We start from the raw sequence: 23,806 nt of genomic DNA, 5'->3' as shown, positions 1-23,806 counted from the left end.
GTGAATTATTTCTGGTAATGCAAATCAGAAAAAGAGAAAATAACAGTAGTATCACTAAATGAAATGTTCTCTAAAGGCATGCCACCTTTCAGAACAATGAAATCTGCATTAATGAGCTTTGGTGTAGAAAAAATAGTTACCTGTCAACAATCCCAAAGTATTATTTCACCCATCAAAATGGATAAGTCTTTGGTAAGTAATCTAAGTACAAGAAAGAATTAAAACTCTGTATTAGCAACCGGGTTCCACTTATTTTTAAAAGTTATTAGAACTGTTAACAATTTATATTATCACTTTTTACATTTAACATTAAAAATATCTTAACTATTACTTCATAGGAACCTATTTTCTTAAGTTTTTGTTGTTCCAAAAGTATTTTTCCCTTGTTAAGTGCCTAAGTTTCACAACTAAATATCACTGTGTAATTTTACATCCAAGTAAAAGTGGTATTTATCACTGAGTCAAACAAAATCGTCAGGTGTTCTTTTATATACCAGATTTTATAGTGTATTTGTCTAAACAAATATTAAAAACTGGCATGAAAATAGAAGGAACATACAAGCATGTTCAATTTAAAGAGATACAGACCACAGTTAGAAACATCTGCAGTCAGAGACAAACCCCCATTTTCCAATATGCCTTCCATAAAGTTCTTGTGGTACCTCGGTTGAATGGAGTTGCCTGCTTGTTTTCAGCCTTCTGCTTGCTTTCATTTCTGCTCCTAACACAGACTTGATCAGACTTAATCTCTAAACCAGAGATTCTATAGCTTTGAATCTCAAGCTGAGCATTTCCCAGTGCCTGGCAGTGAGAACCAAGGAGGTTCAATATGGAAAGACCTACATTGACCAGAACATGCGCCTAGAGAGATGAACTACGTATCATCAGAGCCACTGAGCTAGGAAACTTTTCACTGGAAACAGATCAAGATATTTCAGAAGTCCTAAAAACCAGAACAGATAAGCCTTAGCCCTGGTGCATTTTTACTTCCTCTTCCATCTCCTGCCTTGGCCTACAAGGCTGGAAAAACACAAGGGGAAGCAGTCTCCCCTGAGTTCCAGGCTGCTTGCTGTGCCATGACTGTTCCAGCCCCTCTCTGGCAATATCTGGAACTAGGGCTTCCAACCTTTGTCCACATTTTGTACTGCAGTGCACATATCTGAAATGGACACATCTTACAAGGTGTTTTTTCTGCTTCACAGTATCCTGCAAACATCCCCAGCTCCCTTCAGCATTGCTGTCTAACAAGAGTCCTATTGATTGCAGCCTCTAATTCCGTTTCTCCTTTCCTGCAACAGCAAATCATGAAGACGTAGAACCTTTATCAGAAAACCAGCATAAAAGTAAATTTTTACCCTTCATTACACATTTATCAATCCAGTTAAGAGCAGCTGTAAAAGGTCATAAGGACAACACCTGTCTATCCCTGCCACAGTTTCAGTTCACTGCATTTCTATCTATTACTCTAAATAAAATACGTTTACTTCAAAGAAGTAAAGATTTGTTTTTCTAACCAGCCAAGTCAATAGGGATTTCAGTAATATTCCTAAAGATCAGATGTCAGCTGGGTTCCAAAAGCATTCAGAAGCATTAGTGAGCAATTTAATGGATGCAGAAGGCAGAACAGAATTTACTTCCCTCATCAGTTTTCTTTCTGTGGAATAAAATCTTTTAAAGTTATTTAATCAAGCAGATATGACCAAACATTCAAAACAGACCACTTTCCACTTAACTACTTTTCAGAGTAGTGTCACTGAATAGGTGTATGTTACTTTATGATAAGGAATTACTATAATATGTATTCACTAAAATCTCTATTTCTAATAACCTCCAATTCCCAATACATTAATGGAATTAGGGAGCCACAGCCTGGGGGGTCCAACTCTGAGTCAAAAGTATGCTTCTGATTTCCTTAAAAATATCAAAAAGCCTCACATGAAATTTCACTATCCTGAAAAAAACCCAAACAGATTATGGCTTGGTCTTACATAAACACCTCATTAAGACAATCATATCTGGGCACACAGACTTAAAAAGCATCTAGTTACAGCCCCCCTGCCACAGGCAGAGACACCTTCCACTTGACCAGGTAGCTCACTTCCAGTGATGGGGCATTCACAACTTCTCTGGGCAATCTGTGCCAGCAAATACCTTTTATAACATAATTATAAATTCTGCTTCAACTTTGCATGCATTATTAGGCCTCACTGTAAAAGACACAAGTGCAGTGTAACTCATTCAGTTGTTCCAACAACTTGTGAGCCACATCTTCAAAAGTGAGATCATTCATTTCCAGTTTACCTACACAAAGTATCTACAAAAATCCCTTACTTTCCTTTTGCTTTCACTTCCATGAATACAATTGTCTGGACACACCTTCACTGTGTCTCCACAACTGAAAAGCAGCTCCCTATGGAGAGGACAAACACAGATGTTCTGGAATGGCACATACAACTGGTACAGCTCACACACCTGAGGTATTAGGAACCAGAAGAACTATATCCCAGATACCCCATCACCACTTGTTTTTTTCCATTATATCCCATAGTTAGCCCTCCAAAATGACTGCACAAATATAAAGGACAGCCCTATTAATTAAAAATACTGCGAAAAACATTGTTTAAATGGTATCAGGCTGCTGAAAAAAATCTAGTATATAAAAATACAGAGCATCACTCATAACAGGTTTTCTAAAATTACAGAAATATGATCCCATTTTAGAACACTAAATGATGGATTAAAATGTTAATCATTTACTAAACTAAAATCTTCCCAGATACAGATATTAAATGTTTTAGTGAAGCAGCTATTACTGAGAGATTAACACCTTATTTTTCAAGTTCAAAGCAAATTAATCTATCTTGCAGAGTCATCAAAACTGTTTTGCATTCTAGACAGAACACTGCTACATAAATCTGTATTCCAAGATGAAAACATGCCCAAAGCTTGGTGACACAAAAGTTCTTCCAGAGTAACAGGCTAGAGTGGGGGAAAATCATACCAATGGTTACATACCTGACCATTTATACAAACCAGATGACAAACCTAAATGAACTGAAAATAAAGAAAGGTCCACACAGACACATCCATATCCTAATCCCCTTTTCTCTGACAGTCCTTCAACTGATATTTCACACAGCTCTGCTTCACAAACAACCTGTTCCTTCACATACTTATTTTCCACTTCTCCAAGGTCATGCTGACCCAGTCTTAACTCCTTCAAAACTTCTGGACAAACACAGACTCCCACAAAACCACACAGTGAACAAAGCCTTAGTCTAGTCTTGTGAACACATACTGAGATCTAGAGTGCAGGGGGTAAGCAGATGATTTTTTTTTCCTTTGTGACAGCAATTAAAGATAGAAAGGCATACCAGAGTAACAACCAAGTATCAGAGAAAACTGACTTCTAGGACTGCAAAAAAGATTCTTCATTGAACAAGAAAACACCACTGACAAAAATATCACCTTTAGAAATGCTATTGATTGAATGACACCTGCCCTTCAAGATTCTGTTGATCCAAGTTTCTGCAAGCAAGGTTACCATACAAAGCCAGCAAACTTGTCTTTGGAAGCAAGTTGTACTTAACTCAAAAGCCCAAAGCATATTTTGGAAAAGGCAGCATCTGGGGAACCTGTACAGAGGCCTGTGTAAGACGATAAGTCTCTGGCCCTCAGCCAGCAAGTGTGATACATCAAAAATGAACCCTTCCAAGGGGTTTTCATGAGTTCACTCCCCAAAGCAGCAAGAATACAAAGATAAAGCCACTTAAAACATGTAAAATCTAAAAGATTCAAATAGTGCTCATAAGCATCGAATAGGAAAGCACAGACTTTCTAGATATTATGCCTACCACCAGTTATCCCTGGGTGTTTCATACTGGGCAGCCACTGGCAATGCTGTCATCCCTTACACCTCTCTCCTATGCCTGTGAAGATTCCACTTCCCTCCAGTGCCCCTTTAACTGTCTTTAGTACTGTTTATGTTAGAGAACTGTGGTATTTACCTGAAATATTAAAACCTGTTTACTGCCCTATTCTGCTACAGGGAGTACCATTTCAGGGACTATACACCTCTCTGAAACAAGTGCATCTATTGACACTACTGATAAAAATCAAAGAAATAGATTTTAAATAGCATTAGGTTTTAAATGTGACCAATGCTCTGAACTTTCAAACAGCTTTAGCATTTTATGGAACAAGGTATTTCAAATCTGCAGAAGATATTCTACTATTTTAATAAAATCCAAAGGTCTTTTTAGCTCTTTAAGGAATAAAATCAAACATCTATTTTGTACTGCACTTTGATCTACAATCAAGTGAGTCAAGATAAGGCTCTGTTCTGCCTAGAAGCTTGCACTGCACAGCACTGTGCCATGGATGCCTTTAAGGTACCACTCTTGTCCCCAGACCCTCATGACAGAATGAGTGAAAGGGCAATGAAGAACCCATCTGTGCAGTCTGCCCAAAGCCTCAAGGAACAAAGTCACTTCTACTGCACAGCAGCACACACCAGGATAATGTTCTCCATCATCAGGAAAGAATTGCAAATATGTAATTACTGGCTTATCCCCACTGGATGCTACATACACCCTGCCTACCTGTCTTCCAGAAATGTGGATAGATCGTAAGCAGGAGTTAAGTAAGTAGTTCTCCAGTACCTTAAAAAAATGGGCTGGGTATTTCCCACTAAGGGTATTTTATAAGCCAGTATTTTACCAGGGTTATTATTGCTACTATAGCACATTTACATTTAAATATATTCTGTTTGGAGTGGAGAAAAACACATTTCCTTTGAAAAAGAGCCTCAAATGCAACCAGACTACTTATCAAATATTTGGGTCAAGGCAAGAGAGACTACAAATCAAGTAGAGGGAAGTACAGATCTGCATTCCAGATGAAGGATAAGCAAGTAGAAGGCATGTCATTTGCAAAGAGGAAGGAGAATTGAAAGTCAACAGAACAGAGGACATTCAGAAATAAGAGACCATTCTCCTAACCAGTACTGGACTAATTCTTCCCCTCAATACCATTGCCTGGGTCCTACAAGACCAGTACTATAAACTGGGAATGGAGGTGCATTCCAGTTATAGGTACTTCCCCTGAACACAACCTGCCAAGACTGAGGGACAGCTCATACCTCTGTCCCTCCCTACACCTGGATTATTTCCAAACCCTTGCACATCAAGACCACGACAGTATGATCAAACTCCACATTTATTTGTCTATAACTAGGACATGACAAAGACACGTTCACTCAGCACTTTTCAGCATGTGTACAACACCTGCATTACAGTTTGTAAAGTTTACATTGTCGGAAATGGTTTTCATTTCACTGGTTTACCATTTTCAGCACTTTCTTGGATTGAGAAAGTATTAACAAACATCATTACAGAAAAACCACTAAACACAAAGTTTAAAACAACTCTTATAAATTAAAAAAAAATTGCAAAAGTAATAGATATTCCACTAGTTTGGTCTTGGCTTTAAAAAAAAGGGGGAAAAGTGATCTCTAGTCCTGTGATCTAATGACTTGCTGCAGCTGGGACATATATCCTCTTTGCATGTTCACAGTGTTTTCCTGGAGTTCTCTCTATGATCTAGTCCATGAAACCGAGTTAAAATCAAGCGAGGAGTTATGGACAAAATGTTGTCCAGCTGGTTTGGGCTTTGTCTTTAGATCTTGAAGAGAATTATTGTGCTGTTCTTCTCCAGGTAATCTATGCAGGCCAAGACTACAACACTGTCATTCTTCTATCCTGGTGTCCTACCATAAATTAGGAAATACAAGCAAAACATATGCGTGTCGGGGGAAAAAAATCTTCATACATTGTATGGTTAAAGACCTTTTTCAGGGATTTAAAAGAATTTAGCTCTACTCTCTTCCATCAGATGTCTTTGAAAGTCAACTAAGAAATGCTCCCCCCTTCACCAATATGTACAGTGATCTTCAGCCTGCAGAGTTCCAAAAATTAATCCTAAAATGTCTCATGAAGTATCAGAGAAACGAGTTTGTTATTAGCAGACTGGAATTCATTATGCAGTTAATATGTACCCCCACTGGAATGTTTTTTTGGAAGCTGTAAATGAAACCAGATTAGCACACAGCATTCTCCAGTGTATCCCTACAATCTGTTTTGGTTATTCCATGGCTTGAAAGCCTGTCCTTGTATCTAACATCTCACCTGAACATGTAGTGCTGCAATTTCAACTCATAACTGCTTGTTTTATTCATGATGGATGTGGAAACTTGACTAAACTCTCCTTGAAGATACCTTTTAAGAAATACTTTCTTCAGACCAAAACTTCAGTGTTCCCTGACTGAAAGACAACTTTAACAGGTGTTGGGTTTTTTTTGGGGCAGAAGTCCCACAGACCACCTTGTACCCCATCACTGCTTGGCAGCAGAAAAATCATCTACTATCATATTCTGTGATCAAATAAACCCATGCTTTAAAAAAAACAACAACAAAAAAACCCAAACAAACAACCCATCCTCAACCAGTCAAATTTAGTGGCAAAGATCAAGCTTTCAAGTTCAAAGCATCAATGATGAAAAAACTGACGTGACCCACCTACCAAGTGTGACAGCTCACAGGCAGTTGACAGAATGTCAGAGCTGCCTCCCAGTTGTACCTGCAGGTTAACTTTTTTAAGCTGCTTTATATATCACCTGCTTATGTCTGATGAAACATGATGTATAAAACCATTGTAGAGCTAACCAATCAATTTTTTCCCCAATCCTTAATTATAGTTTCACTATTTCAGACTTCATTATTTTCTTTACAGATCTTGTTGCACAGCCATAAATTTCTCAAATATCACATTATCCCAAACTGAACAAGATAATCCCTGCTGAAGACCTACCACTCCTCAGCAGAATGGAGAAACTGCTTCATTGCCTTATTTAAAATGCTTCTGTATGTTCCAGTATGACAAATGAATTTTCATGACAGTGATGCTGCTGAGTCATGATAATTTAGGAACCATTACAACCCCCAGGATACTCCCCCACAGAACTGCTTCCCTACCAGCTGCTACTTGTCTGTGTAGGCAATATACCAAAACACAGTAATTTGAACCCATCTACACCAAAATGGCTGAATCCAAAGCTATTGTTTTCAGATAATTTATTGAATTTGTTAGGATCACATTATCTGTGTGTTCAGTAAGAACATTATTGCAATATAGGGAAGTGAAACCACCAAAAAGTACATGACACAGACTCCCTGATGTGAATGCTCTTCCCTTGGACATACCCAAGTCTTGCCTTTTTTCTAGATGTTGCAAGGGAAAATGCTCCTCAACTCTTCAGCATTCTGGAACTTTTCCCACCCCCATGGGCTATCAGCTTCCTAAATACTAGAGGATACATTCCAGAAGGCCCAGTCAACCTGAAGACATTGAAGTTATCATTAACCCATTTCTCTACTTTTAACTGGAGTTCAAAGTAGAGGAAAGACACTTTCCCCAAATTAACAGTCAAGATCATAACACATTCAATATTTTCAGGATGAGAAATCCTTGCTGAGTTTTTTAAGATTAACATCAAAGGTCTTTTCAGATCATCTCACGTGAGTCCTGATTAATCCCTTGATGATGGATGACGCATTGTAACACAATGGCAAAACACTCCTCTCTGCTGAAAGGCTGGAGACCTGTTGTAATCTTAACCATACACCTTCACCAGCAACTTTGTGAATACCAATAATTTCTGTGCCCAGAATAATACCATGTACCTCCCTGGCAGACACAGTCCTTTATTTACAAGTTAATTGCTCATTACAAACTAAAGATGACAAAATTCCAAGAGAGGGCCACTCATTGCCACATACTCTGTATGTTGCAAATATGCTATGGGGAGGGGATCACAGATATCCAGAACCTAGAAGAGACGCCAAAAATAAAACTTAAATTTCTAATTTCTTCCTGTATTGAAAAAAGGCGATTCTTAAAACCAGAGACATTTAGACAACATTATACACATACTTTCTTATCAAGTGCCACTAACATCACACCACAGAGCTGAGATCCTCCTTCCAGTGTGGAGAATAAAACTATGCAAAACAGCAAACTGGAAATGATCACAAGATTCAAGGAGAAAACAAATCAACACTGGCATTTTTGCTAGAATGTCTGCAAGTCCTAGAACTTCAGTTGCCCCAGGCGAACTCCCTAATGTACAACAGTCCCTGAGGCACAAGGTCACATGCTGTAAAATATTTCTTTCTGAGCATCATTTACTGCAGAAAACCTCAGTTATGTTTGGCTGCACTGGTTCAAAGCACTTTTGTTAAGCCAGACCTTGGAAGTGCAACTATTTCAGATTAGTCACATTATAGAGCTGCATAGACCAACACTTTGCAAAACTGTTTGCTGTTTAATAATAGAAAGGTCTAAGTAGTATCAAGTGTGAAAATTCTGACTTTCAAAGACCAGCTATAGAAGGAGTTGCACACTTCAATCAGGAATTTCCAGTTTGGAGTGATACAGCCTGATCACTAACGTGTATGATCAATTAAGCCAAAATGCTTCCCTCCCTGCTTACTATACACTCACAGGCCTAATCTAGAACTTCCAGGTTTGCCCAGTGTTTGTACATACACAGGGCAGTGGACACTTAGCCACTATGAATCTCTACCTAAATCCACTCCTAAAACCATAGATATATCTTCTGACCATACAGTAACTCATTAAAGTTTGGCACATTTTCACAGGAACATATAAAGTTACAGTACACAAATTAAACAACATCCTGGCTTTCATGAAATATTCTGAGCAGGACCATGTTTCTGCCAACTTCACTGCTTTTTATCAAATCTGATGAGCAAAGAGAACATGAACTTCAATTCCTCTTGCTGAAACAAAAGGCACACATGATTGAGTTGGCATCCTGGTCACTAGGTAAGTGAGAGTAAAATGTCTACTTACATTGCTGAATTTGCAGAACCAAAACTAAACAACTCCTGCCTCTACTTAACATAAAACTTAAAAATCCCAGACAAACTTCCTGGTACACACACTACCTCATCAAGTGCAAAATCTAGTAAGTATGACTGTCACTGGGTAAGCTAGAGCAACAGTCACCCCCTGGTTTCTATGGAGCTGTAAGGAAAAGCTGTGTCCATGCAAGCACAGCCAGCACTCGGCAGGAGAGGTGCTTTAAAGCCTCAGCTCTACTGAACAGAGTCAGCCCTTTTCCAAATCTCTTCGTACAGACAAACAAACAAAGCACACCCTGGAGCACACACTTCACAGCTAAGTCAATTCAGCAGTTACACAACTAACTTCAAACAACTCGTAACACTGAGGGGGGAAAAAGGTAACTTTAACTCCTGAGCCAATAGTTTTTCTTCATTTTTTAAAGGCAAGAACTACATTATCTGACATCCCACACTCCTGAAGAAATTCACAGATCTAACCACAGCATTTTTCTGTATTAAATTAAGGATCCCATAACTCCTGAAACACTGTTTCCATTTAATGAAAATACTAGTGAATATTATTTTTCCTGTAGTGACTTAATTTCCTAATTTAAAACAGGAACGTCAAGATTCAGTAACACCATGCACCAGTCACATATGTGAAACAAGGTGACCATACCCTATAAATATTGTCAAAGTGAAGATTTTTTCTAACATTCAGAAAGTATGCACTTCCATCTGATTTGTTGTATTTCACATCTGCATTCTGCTCCTCATATTTCTGAGACACTGCAGAAAAAACAGGATTTGTGGTTTTTTTTAAATGCCATCTGTTCCCTGCATATTTTCACTTTAGGTCCTCGTATGATATCTGCAATGGAAACTTCTGTGTCACATAGGATTAAGGCTATAAACCAGATGAGTAAAAAATGCAGAGGGCTACTGCACTTCCCTACAAACAGCTGTAAAAAAACCCCTAACACCATAAGGAAGTATCACCTGAAGCCTTTCTATTCTAAATACAAAATTTTTAATAAGTTCTTCTTAAAGGGACTTTCCTCCAGAGATTATGTGAAAGAGCGTGAGGAAAAGCTGCTCCTCTCAAATCTGGGAATTTTTTTGCTCCTACCACTGCTCTGCACCTGTATCCTTCCCGAGTCAGGAACTGGAAGTTTGAGATACCAGTCTCCAAATGGATAAGCATTACGGGGAACCTTTAACTGCAATACCAGTCATCTTCATTCATGAAGTAACATTTGCATAAGCTTTTTTCATAACCACCTAACATTTTTATAGAAGCAATGTCAACTCTACAGTAAACTCAGCTCTGATGGCGCTCCAATTATCTCAGCTGTTATCTCCATTCCCCCTCTTTGCTATTTCCACACTTTGCTCAGGCACTTGCAACGTTTCAGAGTATTATCAACATTACTAACACTTGTGTCACTCACAGCTCGGGGGCGGGGAAAGGCAGGCTGACCTACCTGGTCATGTTAATATAAAAAGATATTTAAGCAACACTCTTAAACCATTCCACCATTACTTGTAAGAATTTAAATAGCTACTGATCTTCTAAAGCTGTTTAAAAACTCGTAACTTTTGCAGACACCTACTGACTGCTCTAAAATCGTTCCAAAACAGCTCGCTACTAAACTGAACTGAATTCAAAGTCTTAAATGGATATTAGAAACGCTAGGCGCGTTCTGATCACGTCCAGCCCCAGCCCTTTAAGTCAAACCACACAAGCCCTTAGGCCAAGGGGGCATCAAACACACCGGACACACGGAAATAACTCGGACGCCCGAAAGAGCCGCCTCACGCTCGGGCCGGGCGCCGTTTCCCTCCGAGCAGGCACCGAGCGGCACCTGACAAGTTCCCCAGCCCCGCTGGCAGCGGGCAGGGCGAGCCGAGCCCCGGCTGCCCGCAGCCCACGTGTCACCGCCGGGCGCCGACCGCCCCTTCCCGCCGGGGGCGGCCGGGAACCGCGGCCCGGGAGGAGCCCAAGGGGAACGGCCGGGCCGCCCGGTTTCGTTCCCGGCCTACAGCGGGGTCGCCCCTGTCCGGTCCCCGGGACTCACCCGCCGCGCCCCCCCCCCCGCCCCGCTCACGGACGGCCCCATGACAGGAGCTGAGCTCCGGCAGTGTCAGCGCTACGAACTTCCCGGCTGCACAGGAAACAATAACCCGCAGAGCCCCGGCCCCGCCGCCCGCCCCGGCCCGGCCCTGCCCGCGGGGCCCTCGCGCTGCCGCCCCGGAGCCGCCGCGGCCGCGGGACCGAGCGCGGGCGGGAGGGGGTGGGGGGCCCGGCCTGGCGGGAGGCCGCTCCCGGGCCGCACCGAGCCCGCGATGCCGCGGGGGGCGGCGGGGCGGGCCTGGGGGCGGCGGGGGCCAAGTGGAGACGGAGGGGGCGCGGGGGGCGCGGAGGGGGCGGCGCGGGGGCCGCACTCACCGGGCGGGCCCTGGCGCGGCTCCGGCGGCCCCACAACCATAACAAAGCTCTGCCCAAAATGGCCGCCCAGCCCTGCCCGGCCGGGGGCCGGAGGGGGCGGGGCCCGCGCGCGCGCGGGGCGGGGCCGAGCACGCGGAAGGGACACGCCCCCCGGCTCCCCCTCCCTGCCCCCGCCCCGGCCCCCGCGCCTCCCGCCCCACCAATCAGGAGCGGCGGCTCGCGCGGCCCCCGGCACCGCCCGTCGGAAGCGGCCTCAGACTACGCGTCCCAGGAGACTACTCGCCATCTCCGCCGTGCGGATAGGCGGGCGGCGCGCCGCAGGGCGCTTGGGATTTGTAGTCCTCTTGTGAAAGGCTTGCCCGATGCGGTGATGCCGGAAGCCAGAAAGCAGGAACGGCTGCACAGCTCCCCAGGACAGGTTCTGTCCCACGGGCAGGGTGTCGCTCCTCCGCCAGGCCGGCTGCGGCCTTTGGGCTAAGAGTGACCGGCGCTGCTGCCCCCGGTATCGGCTCGGTGGGGCCTTCCGCGGCCTGGCAGAACACGGTGGGCCGTGCCGGTTCCCGGCCGGACCGGTAGCGCGTTAGCACCGGGCGCCGTCGGAGCGCTTATGAGGGCACCGGAAGCCGCCACAGCTGGCGGGTCCGGGGTGGCGGCAGCGCCCGGCGAGTCCTGCCCGCTCGGCAGAGCGGCTCCTTCTCCCTCTGGACTGAACGTATATCCTCCGCTCCCTTCGCCCTCCGGCAGGGCAGTCTGGCTTTCTCTCCCAGCGTAGCAGGACCGGGAACTGCGGAGTCCCACCTTCCCCTGGTGGGTGTCGTACCCCGGCAGGGAGCTTACCTGCAGCTTGCATGGGATGCCTTTTCTGCTCCTTTTTTTACTAGTGATCGCTTTTCCCACGTGTGAGGAATTGTTCCTTTATAAGCTTTGTGAAGCCATTTATCCCTTGAAGAGGAGATGATCCACGAACGGGAAGCCATCACCTGTTCCCTGATACTCAGTTTTTTAACTAGAAATTGTTCTTGCAACAGTCAATACAACTTTAGAATTTCAGCTCACAGAGCTGCTTGCTGCTTGAAACTAAGTATTCTGTAGTGGGCAAGTACTGATTGAATACATATGTTATATATATATATACACATATCTCTTTAAATATATGACTCTTGTATTTGGTAAATGCAGACTGTGACTGAACTTTGGGCATCAGACCAGCTCAGTGATTCATTGGTTTCAGACCTTTTTCTGAATTTTTCTGTTTTAGGGCATTGACAAAACAAATATGTTTCCTCTCATACAACGATGCTGCTTCAACACACCTTTCAAAGTAAGTTACTGAAGGATTTTTTTTTTCTGATTTATTTAAAAGTAAAATAGCAAAAGATAGGACTGCAGCTTTGAAAAAAAAAAGGTGGCTTCCAAGTTGGAGTGTATCACTCATCTTTTCTGGAATAGTTCATCATTTCTACAACACTTTTAGGCAAAGCTATTTCTTTTATCAAGTTTTATTGTCTCAAAGTCTTTTTTTCCTATCATTTCTTTATGGAGTAGTGAGGGGACAGTAGCTGGTTTCTGGAGTGACCTCATTCTGTTTCTATATGAAACTGTTTTATATTTTACTCGGAGGAGGATTGATACATCTTCAAAGAAAATGTGTGGGGAGGGATAGTGGGCACTGAGTAAGCTTTGCTTGTGCACTCTGCAGAGCCCAGTTGCTCTTCATCAGCTGCACTGGGTGCCTTCATTAGTTCAGTTAAAACCACTTGAAATTCAGAAGCAAACACAGCTGTGCTGTGACCTGACTGGAAAACCACTTGGTACAATATTCAGGAGCTTGTTTAAGTGCCTGCGGGTCTGTAAGCCTGCACTGTGCAGTGTTCAGAACAAGTTTTGTGCTTGCAGCTGCAGAAGTTACCTGGCCCCAGTCTGCTGCTCCAGGGGAAGAATAAGACAGCCTGCTCTTCCTTGGTCCTCCAGCTGCAGGGACATGCACGTCCTCTCTCCACACCCCTGAGCCTCAAACCAGCATCAGTTTACACAGCCCAGCTCCGGGCTTTCCACACCTCTCTCCCCATCTCCAAGGAGAAAACCCCTGCAGAATCTGAGGCAGAGCCACAAGAAGACCTGGGATCTCTGAAGGATTGTCCCAAGCCAGCCCTTTACTTAAGCCTGTGGGGGCTAATCCCGTTTGTGGCTGTGCCGCTGGCCATGGCCACGCAGGGCACCTACAGCCCAGAGCTGGCCTTTGCTCAGGTCGCCTACGGTGCTGCCACAGCCTCCTTCCTCGGGGGAATGAGGTGGGGCTTTGCTCTCCCAGCAAACAGCCCAGCCAAGCCAGACTGGCTGAACCTGGCTAATGGCACAGTTCCTGCTCTGCTTGCCTGCCAAGCCCTGCTTTTCAAAGATGTCACTCAGGGAGCAGTGATGCTCACGGTGGCCTTAGGGATAGCGCTGCATTATGACACTTCCCTTCTTCCTCCTTACCCCAGGTGGTTTAAAGTACTGAGGGTAGTGGGAACAATGGTGATGATATTATCCCTGTTGGCCACTGTAGCACTGAAAGCTTTCTTAGAAGGGGAGCAAAGTGATGATAGAAAAACACAGCAGAACATAAATGAATAAGGTATTTGTATGGAGTTCCAGGAGAAATAAAGACTGATTTGTGCTTAGAAGTTGTATGATGGCAGGGATGAAGATGCTTACTCTTGAAGCAAAATTATTTTCCAACTGATTTTGAAGCTAGTTCAGGAGGGAAGTATTGTAAATAGCAATTACTTCCAAGGCAAGCATGAGTCTGCCCTTATCTGTAGAACAAAGAATCTGAATGAGGTGTTGCTGCTCTAGGAATTTAGAATGGAGATTCAAAATGAAATGGGTATAAATTACTCTGTGCTGAACTATGAAAGCATTTAATGACTATTCATGACTGTGACTAACATTTCAAACTATGAAAGTTTGACTGTAATGTGTAATCATGTTCTGAGGTGTGGAAAACAACAGTAACAAGGTGAAAGCAGTTCTAGTTTGGTGTTTAAAGAAGTAGCAGAGCATTATGCAGAAACACATTCTACTCAGTTGTTGTGTTGTGGAACAAGACTCTTACTTCACTCCTATTTTCAAAGGAGGTGCTGAAAGTCACAGAATCCCAGAATGGTTTGGGTCAGAAGGGGCCTGAAAGATCTTCTCATTCCAGTCCCCTGCTGTACACAGGGACACCTTCCACCAGATCAGGCTGCTCAAAGCCCCATCCAGCCTGGACCCTTCCAGGGATGCTGTGTGAGGAAGCGCTCAGTGCGCTGGCAGATAAGAAAGGACAGGTGAGATTTGTTTGTAGTGGCAAGCCAAGGTCAGCACTCACCTGAAATGTGTCATTCAGCTGCTGTGGTGGAATGGGGAAAAGCTGAAGAGGAAGCTTTGTATGGCTGACAAGGTGCTACAGGGGATGGAAGGTGAAATTCCTGCTCAGGCTTACTGAAATTAAAAAGGCTGTTGGAGCCACCTGTTTGTAGATTTTTGGATTTAGGGCTGCCTGGCAAAGGAAGCTGCATGCAACACAGCCATAAAGATCTGCCATACTCCTAAATGAAAGGACTGTTAACGAGTGCTATGACACAAGGACTCAAGTGCTGGCACTGAGGGATCAGATAATGGGACTGAAATGGGACTGAGCTTGTCATCTCCCTCCTAAGAATCCATACATTTGGACAGGTACCAACGGGCTTGTATGTGGCCTGCAAACCCTCCGTGATGGGGCTATTACTGAAACCACTGCAGAAGCATATGCTCTCTGTACTTGACTCCCCCTAGTACATCATTTAGTAGAAGATAAAATCTAAGTCACATAAATTTCTTTTTTGTGTCAACTACCTCAAGAAACCTATGAAATGGGATGTGGGCATATTTCTTGTAAGCTTTTTATCAGTAGTAGTTAAGAGCAGTGTAAGATGCAGGAAGAAAGCTGAAAATTACATCCACACGTGGTCTTAGGACCAGATAATCCTCATAGTTCTGTTAAAGCTCTATTCTTCATTGTTCTACATCAAGTAAAGCACATGTTGTCCCTTAACGTTTTTTGTTCTGCAAAGAACAGATGTTTAAGAAACCTGCCTGTCCTGGAACCATCTTGTATGATGTTGCTGAAAGAGCAGCTCTGTACATCAGCCTCTCCCTTTTGCAATCTGTTAACGTTTGTATGTTAAACAACTTACTAAGCACTTGTGGGTATCAGTTGCTCTACACTGAACTATGAAAGTACCCTATTAAACAATATATTTCAGAGCTTTGTGAACATAAAGGAAATAAAATTGAGTTTGTGAATAAAAATGGTTTTTCTATTCCTTCTTATTTAGACATGGCATCTTTTAACATGGGTCCAAAGAAGAGTCCTGTCTTTATCTTGATTAGGTAAAAGAGGTGCTGATGATCAGAGACCATAATCAACCAGCTTTGAAGTTTCATTCAAACATAACAGAATCAGTTATTTCAGAAAACTGCAGATTCCCTCAAGCTCCATTAAACCAGAAAGTTAACAGGGATCAGAAGTAAACCTGTAGTTCCCAAACTAATAAAATACGGCTAAGGTAGTGTTTCTCAAACGGTTCCAAGAGGGATCCTGAAATACAAAGAAGAAAGACTATGAAATATTATCTGTAATTTCATCCCACAGAGGGCTGAATAGAGCTGGCAAGACATACTCCCAAGAAGTCTGAGTTATTTTACACTGAGAAGAAAAATACATGAGTATTTTACTATAGAAGCTTGTTAATTCCACCACTCAAATAATCAAAATTTATAACCAACCTTTCCCTAGTGTTTTACTGGGAAATATGTTTTCCAATAAAAAGAAAAAATTACCTATTATATGAAAGTGGTAGTAATATAGTTTACTAAGTTATGGAAGCAACCTCTTCAAGAGCATTCCAGTCAGTTCTGAAAATACATTTTATTATGAAAAACAATTTAAACAAGCTTATACTTGAAAAAAATCAAACCACTAATTCAGACACATAATAAATTCTTTGAAGTAAAAGCACACACAAGATTATGGAACAATTAGTGAAACTCTGCGTCATCTAGCATGTTTTAGCCCAACTTTATGTTAGATTTTAGGACCTTGATTATTAAGGTACCTGCAACAGTCACCTTGGAGGATTTATCATGTAACAACTTGTTAATTTTACACAGGGGATATTGAACTAAACAGCATGAATGCTCCTTTGTCTACACAGTGCCAGGCTTCCTGTTTTGTGACAATCCAGTTGTGGTTTGTTGTTCCAGAATAACACTGTCTATCAAAATGCAAGCAGCCTCACTTCAGTCTTCATCCAAATCATCCACAGCTGTGCTGAAAATGCAGCCAAAGTGTGCAAGAAACAAGTTGAATCTAGAAATAACTCCAAATTCCTTGTAGTATTGTTTTACTAAGTGTGTCTGAGCTACAGACAAAGTCCTTAAGAGCACACTGATATCATCAGTTTAATGCTAAATGCAGCTAATTATATCACAGAAAGCTCCACTGGCTCAAATTTGGATGAGGCAGGATACAAGATATAGTGGTCTTGTAGAACTGCAAGTATTCAATACCAAGTCTCAGCATGTGTCACACAGAGTAAAAACACATTTGACTATGGGGGAAAAATATGGGGGCAAGAGCCTTTCCCTGTGTTTTTATACTAAGAGCAGTCCTAAACAGAATAGCCAATCTAATGAATAGCATCTGCATTTAAAATTCACCAGGGCTTACACAAAACAGAGCTCTACTGGCATCACTGACACCACTGAGAAGAAAAGCCAGTGCTGTAGGGGAATGGCATTAATAGAACTGTGAAGATAACCTTCCAGAATAGGAAATTCTCATCCACTCACCATTCCAATTTGTGGAGTGGCCAGAAAGTAAAGATCCAATTCATATTTAATGCCCACTATGTCCAGCCACAGAAAAGAGGCTTAAATGAATTAAGGTCCTAAGTAGATGCATAAAGTCTTTCCTGTGTGTTATCTTCTCTTCCTTGTTTTCTGCCAGAAAAAGAACTAATGCCATCCAAATAACCCATCTGATCTTACCAACAGGTAACTCCTAGCTGTTGACAGTAACCCACTTCCAGATTGCAAGTCTGGCCAAAGTGCCAGCTCAGTAACAACCCGATTAATGTCTCTAATGTGTTGGAATTATTTCTTCAGATTTTTACAGGGCAAATTCACCATTTATTTCAGTGAGTTTAATCCAGTTCTAAGAGGCATTCCTACTCTTTAACAGAATACTTCCTGAGACAGACACTGGATAAGCCAATTTACTTTGAAGGGCTTTTCCTTTTGCTCAGGAAAATCCCTCTGATCTAATTCTCCACTGAAGCTCCTGTGTTAAAAAAGGTTTCTGACCAATGAAACAGGAAATCTGTGGAGACATAATTGACTCATTCCTTGAATGAGTTTTCTTCTTTGTGTTTTACAGCACAGCTACGCCTCCTTCGCAGCGGCTGGTGATCATGTTGGCAATTTCAGTCCAGCTGTCCATGTGAGGGTTATAAACTTCAACAGAGTCAGAGGTTACTGGAGCAGCAAAATCAGGACTGGGAGCTCGGCCTCCTGAGGCATAGAGAAGTCCATTCACAGCCACAACACAAACACCAGCTCTTGGGATCTTCATCGATGCAACTTCAGCCCACTTTTCCTAACAAAAAGGTGAAACATGAATAAATAGCTTTAGGGCAAGCTCTGATTCCGCTAAAATAACTTTTAAAGCTTAAAAGACTGAAACATATACAAAGAACACTGTGTATATACTTCACAGGCTTAACTGCTGTATGTTTACAGTATCCAGAGGATTACCAAGACAGGAATGACAACACTTTGACAAGGGGTCCAAACTGTGGTAATCTCTAAAGAGCAGATGCCATAATGTCTGCACACAACACCCCTCCCTTTCTTCAGTCACTGCAAGATGCAGTCAGTCTCTAAAGTAGAGCATGGTATAGTTTGAGGTGGGGGAAACAGGAAAATTAGATTCAATTTGAAAAGCAAAACAGATGTCACATGGGATTATGTTCTGCTTTTAAGAGTAGTTACTCTTCCAAAGAATATCATAAGAATATGAGCAATAACAGTCTGGAAAAATGTTATCTTCTTCTAGTCATGCTGAAACACCACTACATTTTGATGCAGAAGATCCTCAAATTTTGCAATAAAAGGTAACTCTTACCTTTACAATGGGTTTTTTCTCTCTATTCAGATTATTGAGCTTTCTATTCCAGAGGGGAAATCTATCCTCTCATCTTAACCCTAAGAAATATTTGCCAAACTACAGTATATCTGTGCATAATTAAACCATGACAACTACTTAGGACAGACCCTGAGATCACCAAAGCTTTTTTTCAGTCAAGATTCCCAGCCAGTAGTGAAAAGGAAATGGAATTTCCAGCTTTTTCTTTTTAAAGAAAGGAAGCTCTATAGCATCTTACACAAAGCTGATGCAATCTACATTTATGAAAAGAAGGGACTCTGCCATACCTCTTCGAATGAGTATCTTTCTACACTAGCAAGTGCATCCTGGGATTCATTCCAGCCTCCCACAGCATAGATACAATCGTTGAGAGCAGCTACACCAAGATAGGCTCTTCGGGTGCCCATTGGAGCCAGCTCAGACCAGCGTTTAGAGATGGGGTCGTAGACTTCAACAGAACGCAGCTCTACTCCTTCACTGCTGATACCACCAATGACATAAATCAAACCTGCAGAAACAGTTTCTCCTCTTTTAGGCTTCATAATACAGACAGAAAATTACTGTCACAACACAAGTTTCAGCCTGACATTAAAATAATTAAAGAATGTCAGAAAATCCTCCTTTTGCTAAGTAGTAGAATACATAAAGTTTTTGCATGAGCAGCTTGAAGCCTGAGCACTAGAAGCTCTGAGGAAAGCAAAAATTAATTAAGTGAAGGGGAAGGAATTCAGAAGGTTGTAACTGTTGACCTGGCCAGGATCAAATACTTAGTAAGCACATTTATTGATCAAGTATTTAGACATGTCTGTCTTAAAATAACTTGTGGCAAGTCTTCAGATTGTCACAAAGAGAAACATGCAAACCCAAATATGGAAGATAAATAGAAGCAGTATCAGAAAGAACAATCAACTGCTAAAAGACTAGCTGCATAATCATACTGGCAGCCATGTAAAAACTTTTTGTGAGATAAAAGGCAGGAGATGAGAGAACATTATAGTCTTTGAATTCTGCAGAATTAAAAATAGACTATTAGAACAACAAGCAAGTGAGGCACAAGCATGTGTGACTGAGAGCTCAGTACAAGCCAAAGGTAAGAATTCATGACTGAGACATAAAGCTTCAGAATCTAATGGCTGTTGAAACTATTTAGGGATATAAACTTAACAATATTCACCTTGCATTTCACAACACCCAAAGCAGTAACGGGGCTTAGCCATGCTTCCCACCACATCCCAACTATTCTCTTCAGGATCAAATCTTTCAATTGTGTTGCCAATCTCTGCTCCAACCCAGCCTCCTGCAAATAAAAGCAAACACAGGAAGGAATTTAATGGCATGAAATTGTGTATTAGCTGCATTTTTAGACATGCAGTGGACTGTTCGAGGACAAATTCTGAAATCAGCATGCAGTCAGTCTACAATGGAAATAAATTATAAATAAACAATAACTAATCCACAGAGATTTAGCATATATGTTAATATTTATGGATACAGGGATACAGCTGTTTTTCGAAACTTAAGTTTGCGAATTTGTATCACCAAGATGTAATATTTAAGATCAAATCCATGCACAAACTCTATGAATTAACATCTAGGTGAAGTTACACCTAGAAAAACCCCACAACTTACCCAAAGCATAGATGGCACCATAGCATGTGCACACACCCAATGCACAACGGGGATGGTTCATGGAAGCCACGGTTGTCCATTGCTTAGTGACAGGATCATAGCATTCAGTACAGTCAAAAATCATTGAGTTGTCCTCACCTGCATAAGAAAAGGGAAGAGTCAGGGGAAATGCAATCTTTTGGACTGCAGATATGGACACATTCTTCAACTTCTTCCAGGACAGGCAACATTTGAATACAAGATTTATCTTTTGGTGAAACACCCAATGTAGCAAAAGCTCCATGTACAAAAAGAGATGATTATACATGAATCATCACTGGGAACCACTTTCATCAATAGTTCCCTGAAATGTTACTGAAAACATCAGAGAGGTAAACAACCACAGTGCTGCACGTTTTACTCCTCAGCACAACTGACTGGGTTTTCAAGACCAAAGAATGAGCTGTGCAGTGACAAAAACAGTACATAGGCATTCTTTTGTGATGCACTTGGTAGAGTTACTCATCACATCCTTGTGCAAACAGACATAATGAGCCTTTCCAGGCAGGCAGTGCACAAGTGGTCTGTCCTGTGCCACTGCCTTTTATGCTATGGGTTTCTCCTAGACTAAGTAAGAAAAGAAATTCCATTTAGTTGTGGTACACAAAGCCCCCAGAATAGCCAACATCTCTGAGTATATCTGCACACATCTATATGGTAACCTGTCAGTAGCTACACCATGAGGGGCGAGCAGCTTAGTAAAAACTGGCCAGTACAGGATCCCTAACAGGCATTCACAGAGCAGTGACAGGAGAGAATCAAGGAACCCAATTCCTTTGTTATTACACCTAAAAATTGTATTATCCTCAAAACCACTTAAAATTAGATTAATTTTGAAAGTCTCCATACATGAGTCCTCTAGCATTCATGTAAGAAAGAAGGCTTATTTCTGCTGTTACCTCCAATGGCATAGACCATTCCTCCCACCACAGCCACCCCCAGCCCGCTCCGGGCCTGGTGGAGAGAGGACACTGTGGTCCAGTAGTGGCTGAAGGTGTCAAACCGCTCCACACAGCTGAGGGCTCTGCTGTCACTCCAGCGTCCTCCCTGCAGCCGGGTGTACCCACCTGGAAAGCAAGTGAAAAGGCCGAGTAAGAGCCTCCTGTTCATCCTCATGCTCCTATCTCTAAACCAGTAAAATTATTACATTAACAGCCATTAGCCACTTCCAGAAGGAATTGGATTTTTCTAAGTAACTTTGTTTATCCAGCATACAAGGAAGAACAGTTGCCTTAAGGGTCACGGAAATGGCTGAGCTAATGCCACAACACTACAAATATTAGAAATTATGTTTTCAGTAGAAGACAAGGATCAGCCAACAGCCTTTGCTCAATAAGCTTGTGCTACTGCCCATAGGGTGAAACAAACATGTTCTCTTCCAATATAAACCTGCAGCTTTGCTGAAAACTTGGAATTTCAAGTATCTCATCATAAGACCCAAAGTGTCCTGCACAGAGAAAACTTCAGGCACTGAACAAAATGTGCAGTGAATATGCATACACCACTCCAGCAGTGACCCCTGGCTAAATCCTCTGCTGATTTGCAGATTTCCACCCAAGGCAAATTATTTTTGAACAGCTAACCTGGGTTTTGAATGCCATGTCACAATGACAAGAAATGTGAATGCTGGACTCCTGTGCAATTGTAATCAAAGCTGCTAACATGATAACTCGGCCATGATGAAACATTTTGATATCTTTTTATATTTTGATTTTTAAAAAAATCCTTGAGTATCTCCTTCAGTACTGCATTCTGAGATACTACTTCATTTGTTTTATAAGGTTCAAACAGCCACATTCTAACCTACTGCATAAAGGTACTTCCTGGCTTTCCTCCGGGGACGACCTTTAGAAGCCTGCAGAAAACTGCTGACCTTGTTCTCTTTGGGAGACTTAGAGACTTCACAATATTCTTTCAACAGAGTTTGCAGGGCCACCCGAAGACTGAAATCTGGAATACCTTCAAGAGTAACATAAGCAGAACAAGAACAAAATGAGATGAATTTAAAAAAAGGCACAGTGAAAAGTAACAAACTGTAAGCAATTCAGCTGTAGATAAACTACTAACGTCACCTACAACAGCAGACAAATCAATGTGGGTTACTTTTATAAGGCATTTTCAACAACATGTGCTTATTTTTTTGTTAGCTGTACTTATTTTTTAAAAAATAGAGCTTGTTTGCTATAAATATTTTCACTCATGATGTTATTAATGTAAAGAATAGTCCATCAAAGCCCAGTAACTCTGAACAACACATGGTTTGCTCACATACATGTATCTGATATTCCTTCTTTCACTTACTTTCTATGTATTTTAACAGCCTTTGTGCTGGTAGCAGAGGGAATCGAACAGGCTCCAGTACTTCTACGACATATTTCTTTCTTTTCCCCACATCCTTCAGAATCCATTGCATCGCCGCTGTGAAAACCTGGTACTCGTCCTCGATGCTCAGGTCCTCGCTCCGCAGGATCTTCACGAGCTGCTCCTTGGTGAGCGCCAGGAACTCCTCCCCGCTCTGCACCTCCAGGAAGTGCGCGTGGATGTAGCTCTCGGTGAACTCCATCAAGTCGTGACAGGCGATCTGCTCGGAGAACTGGAAGAGGCCGATGCAGTTCAGCGGGTCGATCTGGCCCTTGAGGAACTCGCAGCAGAGCTCCACCACCTCGGTGAGCTGCAGCATGTCCGCGGCGACGATGAGCTCCTGCACGTTGTGCTCCGCGATGCTCACCACCCCTGCGGGCACCAAACCACAGCGGGGTCCCGCTCCAGCCTGCGGCCGCCGGGCACCCGCCCCTCGCCCCGCCGCCAGCCCTCACCTGTGTAGATGAAGTCGAGCAGCGTGTGGAAGGTGTCCGCCTCCACGCCCGCGATCCGCACCACGTCCCGCCCGGACTCCTTCATGCCTCCCGCGAACAGCGCCGCGAAGTACGGGCTGCTGGCCGCCAGCACCAGGCGGTGCACGGAGAACGCCTCCGGGCCCACCTCCAGCCGCACATCGCAGAAGCTGTGCCCGGCGCGCAGCCGGTTGATCTGGGCCAGGAGGAGGCGGGCGTGCCGCTCGGAACTGGAAATGGAGCTGGAGCCAGAGGCGCCCTTGCCCATCCCGGCACTCGCCGCCATCGCTGCCGTGGCACCGGCACCCCCCGGCGCCGGCCCCGCGCCGCGCACGCGCCCCGCCCCGCCCCGCGCGCGTGCGCGGGGGGCGCGCTCCCCGCTGAGGCGGCTCTGCCTGGAGCGGGCGGTGCTGAGGGCGCTCTGTGCGCTCTCTCTGTGCGCTCTCTCTGTGCGCTCTCTCTGTGCTTTGTGAGGGCTCCCTGTGTGCCGGGGGTTCTGTGTGCCGAGCACACTGCGCCACCGGTTCAGGTACCTTTGTTCACTCCTTTGTCGATGTGCCTGCCTGGGCACCTGGCCCCGTGAAGCCCCACAGGAATCACGGAATTTTCAAGGTTGGAAGAGACCTTTTAAGATTTTTCATTCCAATGGTCCACTCAGCACTGCCCCTGTAGCCCCTAAACTGCTAAACCACATTACCCAGTGCCAGATCCAGACGCC

The 23,806-nt window shown here is 43.2% G+C and overlaps 3 protein-coding genes across 5 annotated transcripts in view; 1 reads left to right on the top strand and 2 right to left on the bottom strand.

Annotated features, from left to right (window-relative positions):
- Positions 1 to 11,447, bottom strand: part of GPBP1L1 (GC-rich promoter binding protein 1 like 1) — a 31,169-nt gene extending 19,722 nt beyond the window's left edge. The window contains exon 1 of one of the 3 annotated variants that reach the window (XM_021528612.3): positions 11,374 to 11,447. The gene's annotated coding sequence lies outside the window, so the exon portion shown is untranslated. Of the gene's footprint in view, positions 1 to 140; positions 197 to 3,468; positions 9,590 to 11,373 lie in introns of those variants that run through there. The other 2 variants (XM_085585727.1, XM_085585728.1) reach the window with 2 other exon arrangements.
- Positions 11,448 to 12,001: 554 nt separating this feature from the next.
- TMEM69 (transmembrane protein 69) lies at positions 12,002 to 15,690 on the top strand. Its single transcript, XM_021524935.3, has 3 exons — positions 12,002 to 12,180; positions 12,632 to 12,694; positions 13,270 to 15,690. Exons 2-3 carry the CDS (start codon positions 12,650 to 12,652, stop codon positions 13,987 to 13,989), a joined length of 765 nt encoding a protein of 254 aa, XP_021380610.3. The 5' UTR covers positions 12,002 to 12,180; positions 12,632 to 12,649; the 3' UTR covers positions 13,990 to 15,690.
- Positions 15,691 to 16,290: 600 nt separating this feature from the next.
- IPP (intracisternal A particle-promoted polypeptide) lies at positions 16,291 to 23,389 on the bottom strand. The gene is made up of 8 exons (XM_021528626.3): positions 23,071 to 23,389; positions 22,556 to 22,987; positions 22,058 to 22,213; positions 21,154 to 21,321; positions 20,216 to 20,353; positions 19,761 to 19,883; positions 18,874 to 19,094; positions 16,291 to 18,037 (listed from the first exon to the last, which is right to left on the bottom strand). Exons 1-8 carry the CDS (start codon positions 23,372 to 23,374, stop codon positions 17,813 to 17,815), a joined length of 1,767 nt encoding a protein of 588 aa, XP_021384301.2. The 5' UTR covers positions 23,375 to 23,389; the 3' UTR covers positions 16,291 to 17,812.
- Between the last annotated feature and the right edge of the window lie 417 nt (positions 23,390 to 23,806).

This window comes from Lonchura striata, chromosome 8, assembly GCF_050655825.1.
Source record: "Lonchura striata isolate lonStrDom1 chromosome 8, ASM5065582v1, whole genome shotgun sequence".
Lineage (NCBI taxonomy): Eukaryota > Metazoa > Chordata > Aves > Passeriformes > Estrildidae > Lonchura > Lonchura striata.
Note: the sequence above shows the minus strand (reverse complement) of the source record. Positions and strands in the feature narration are given on the sequence as shown.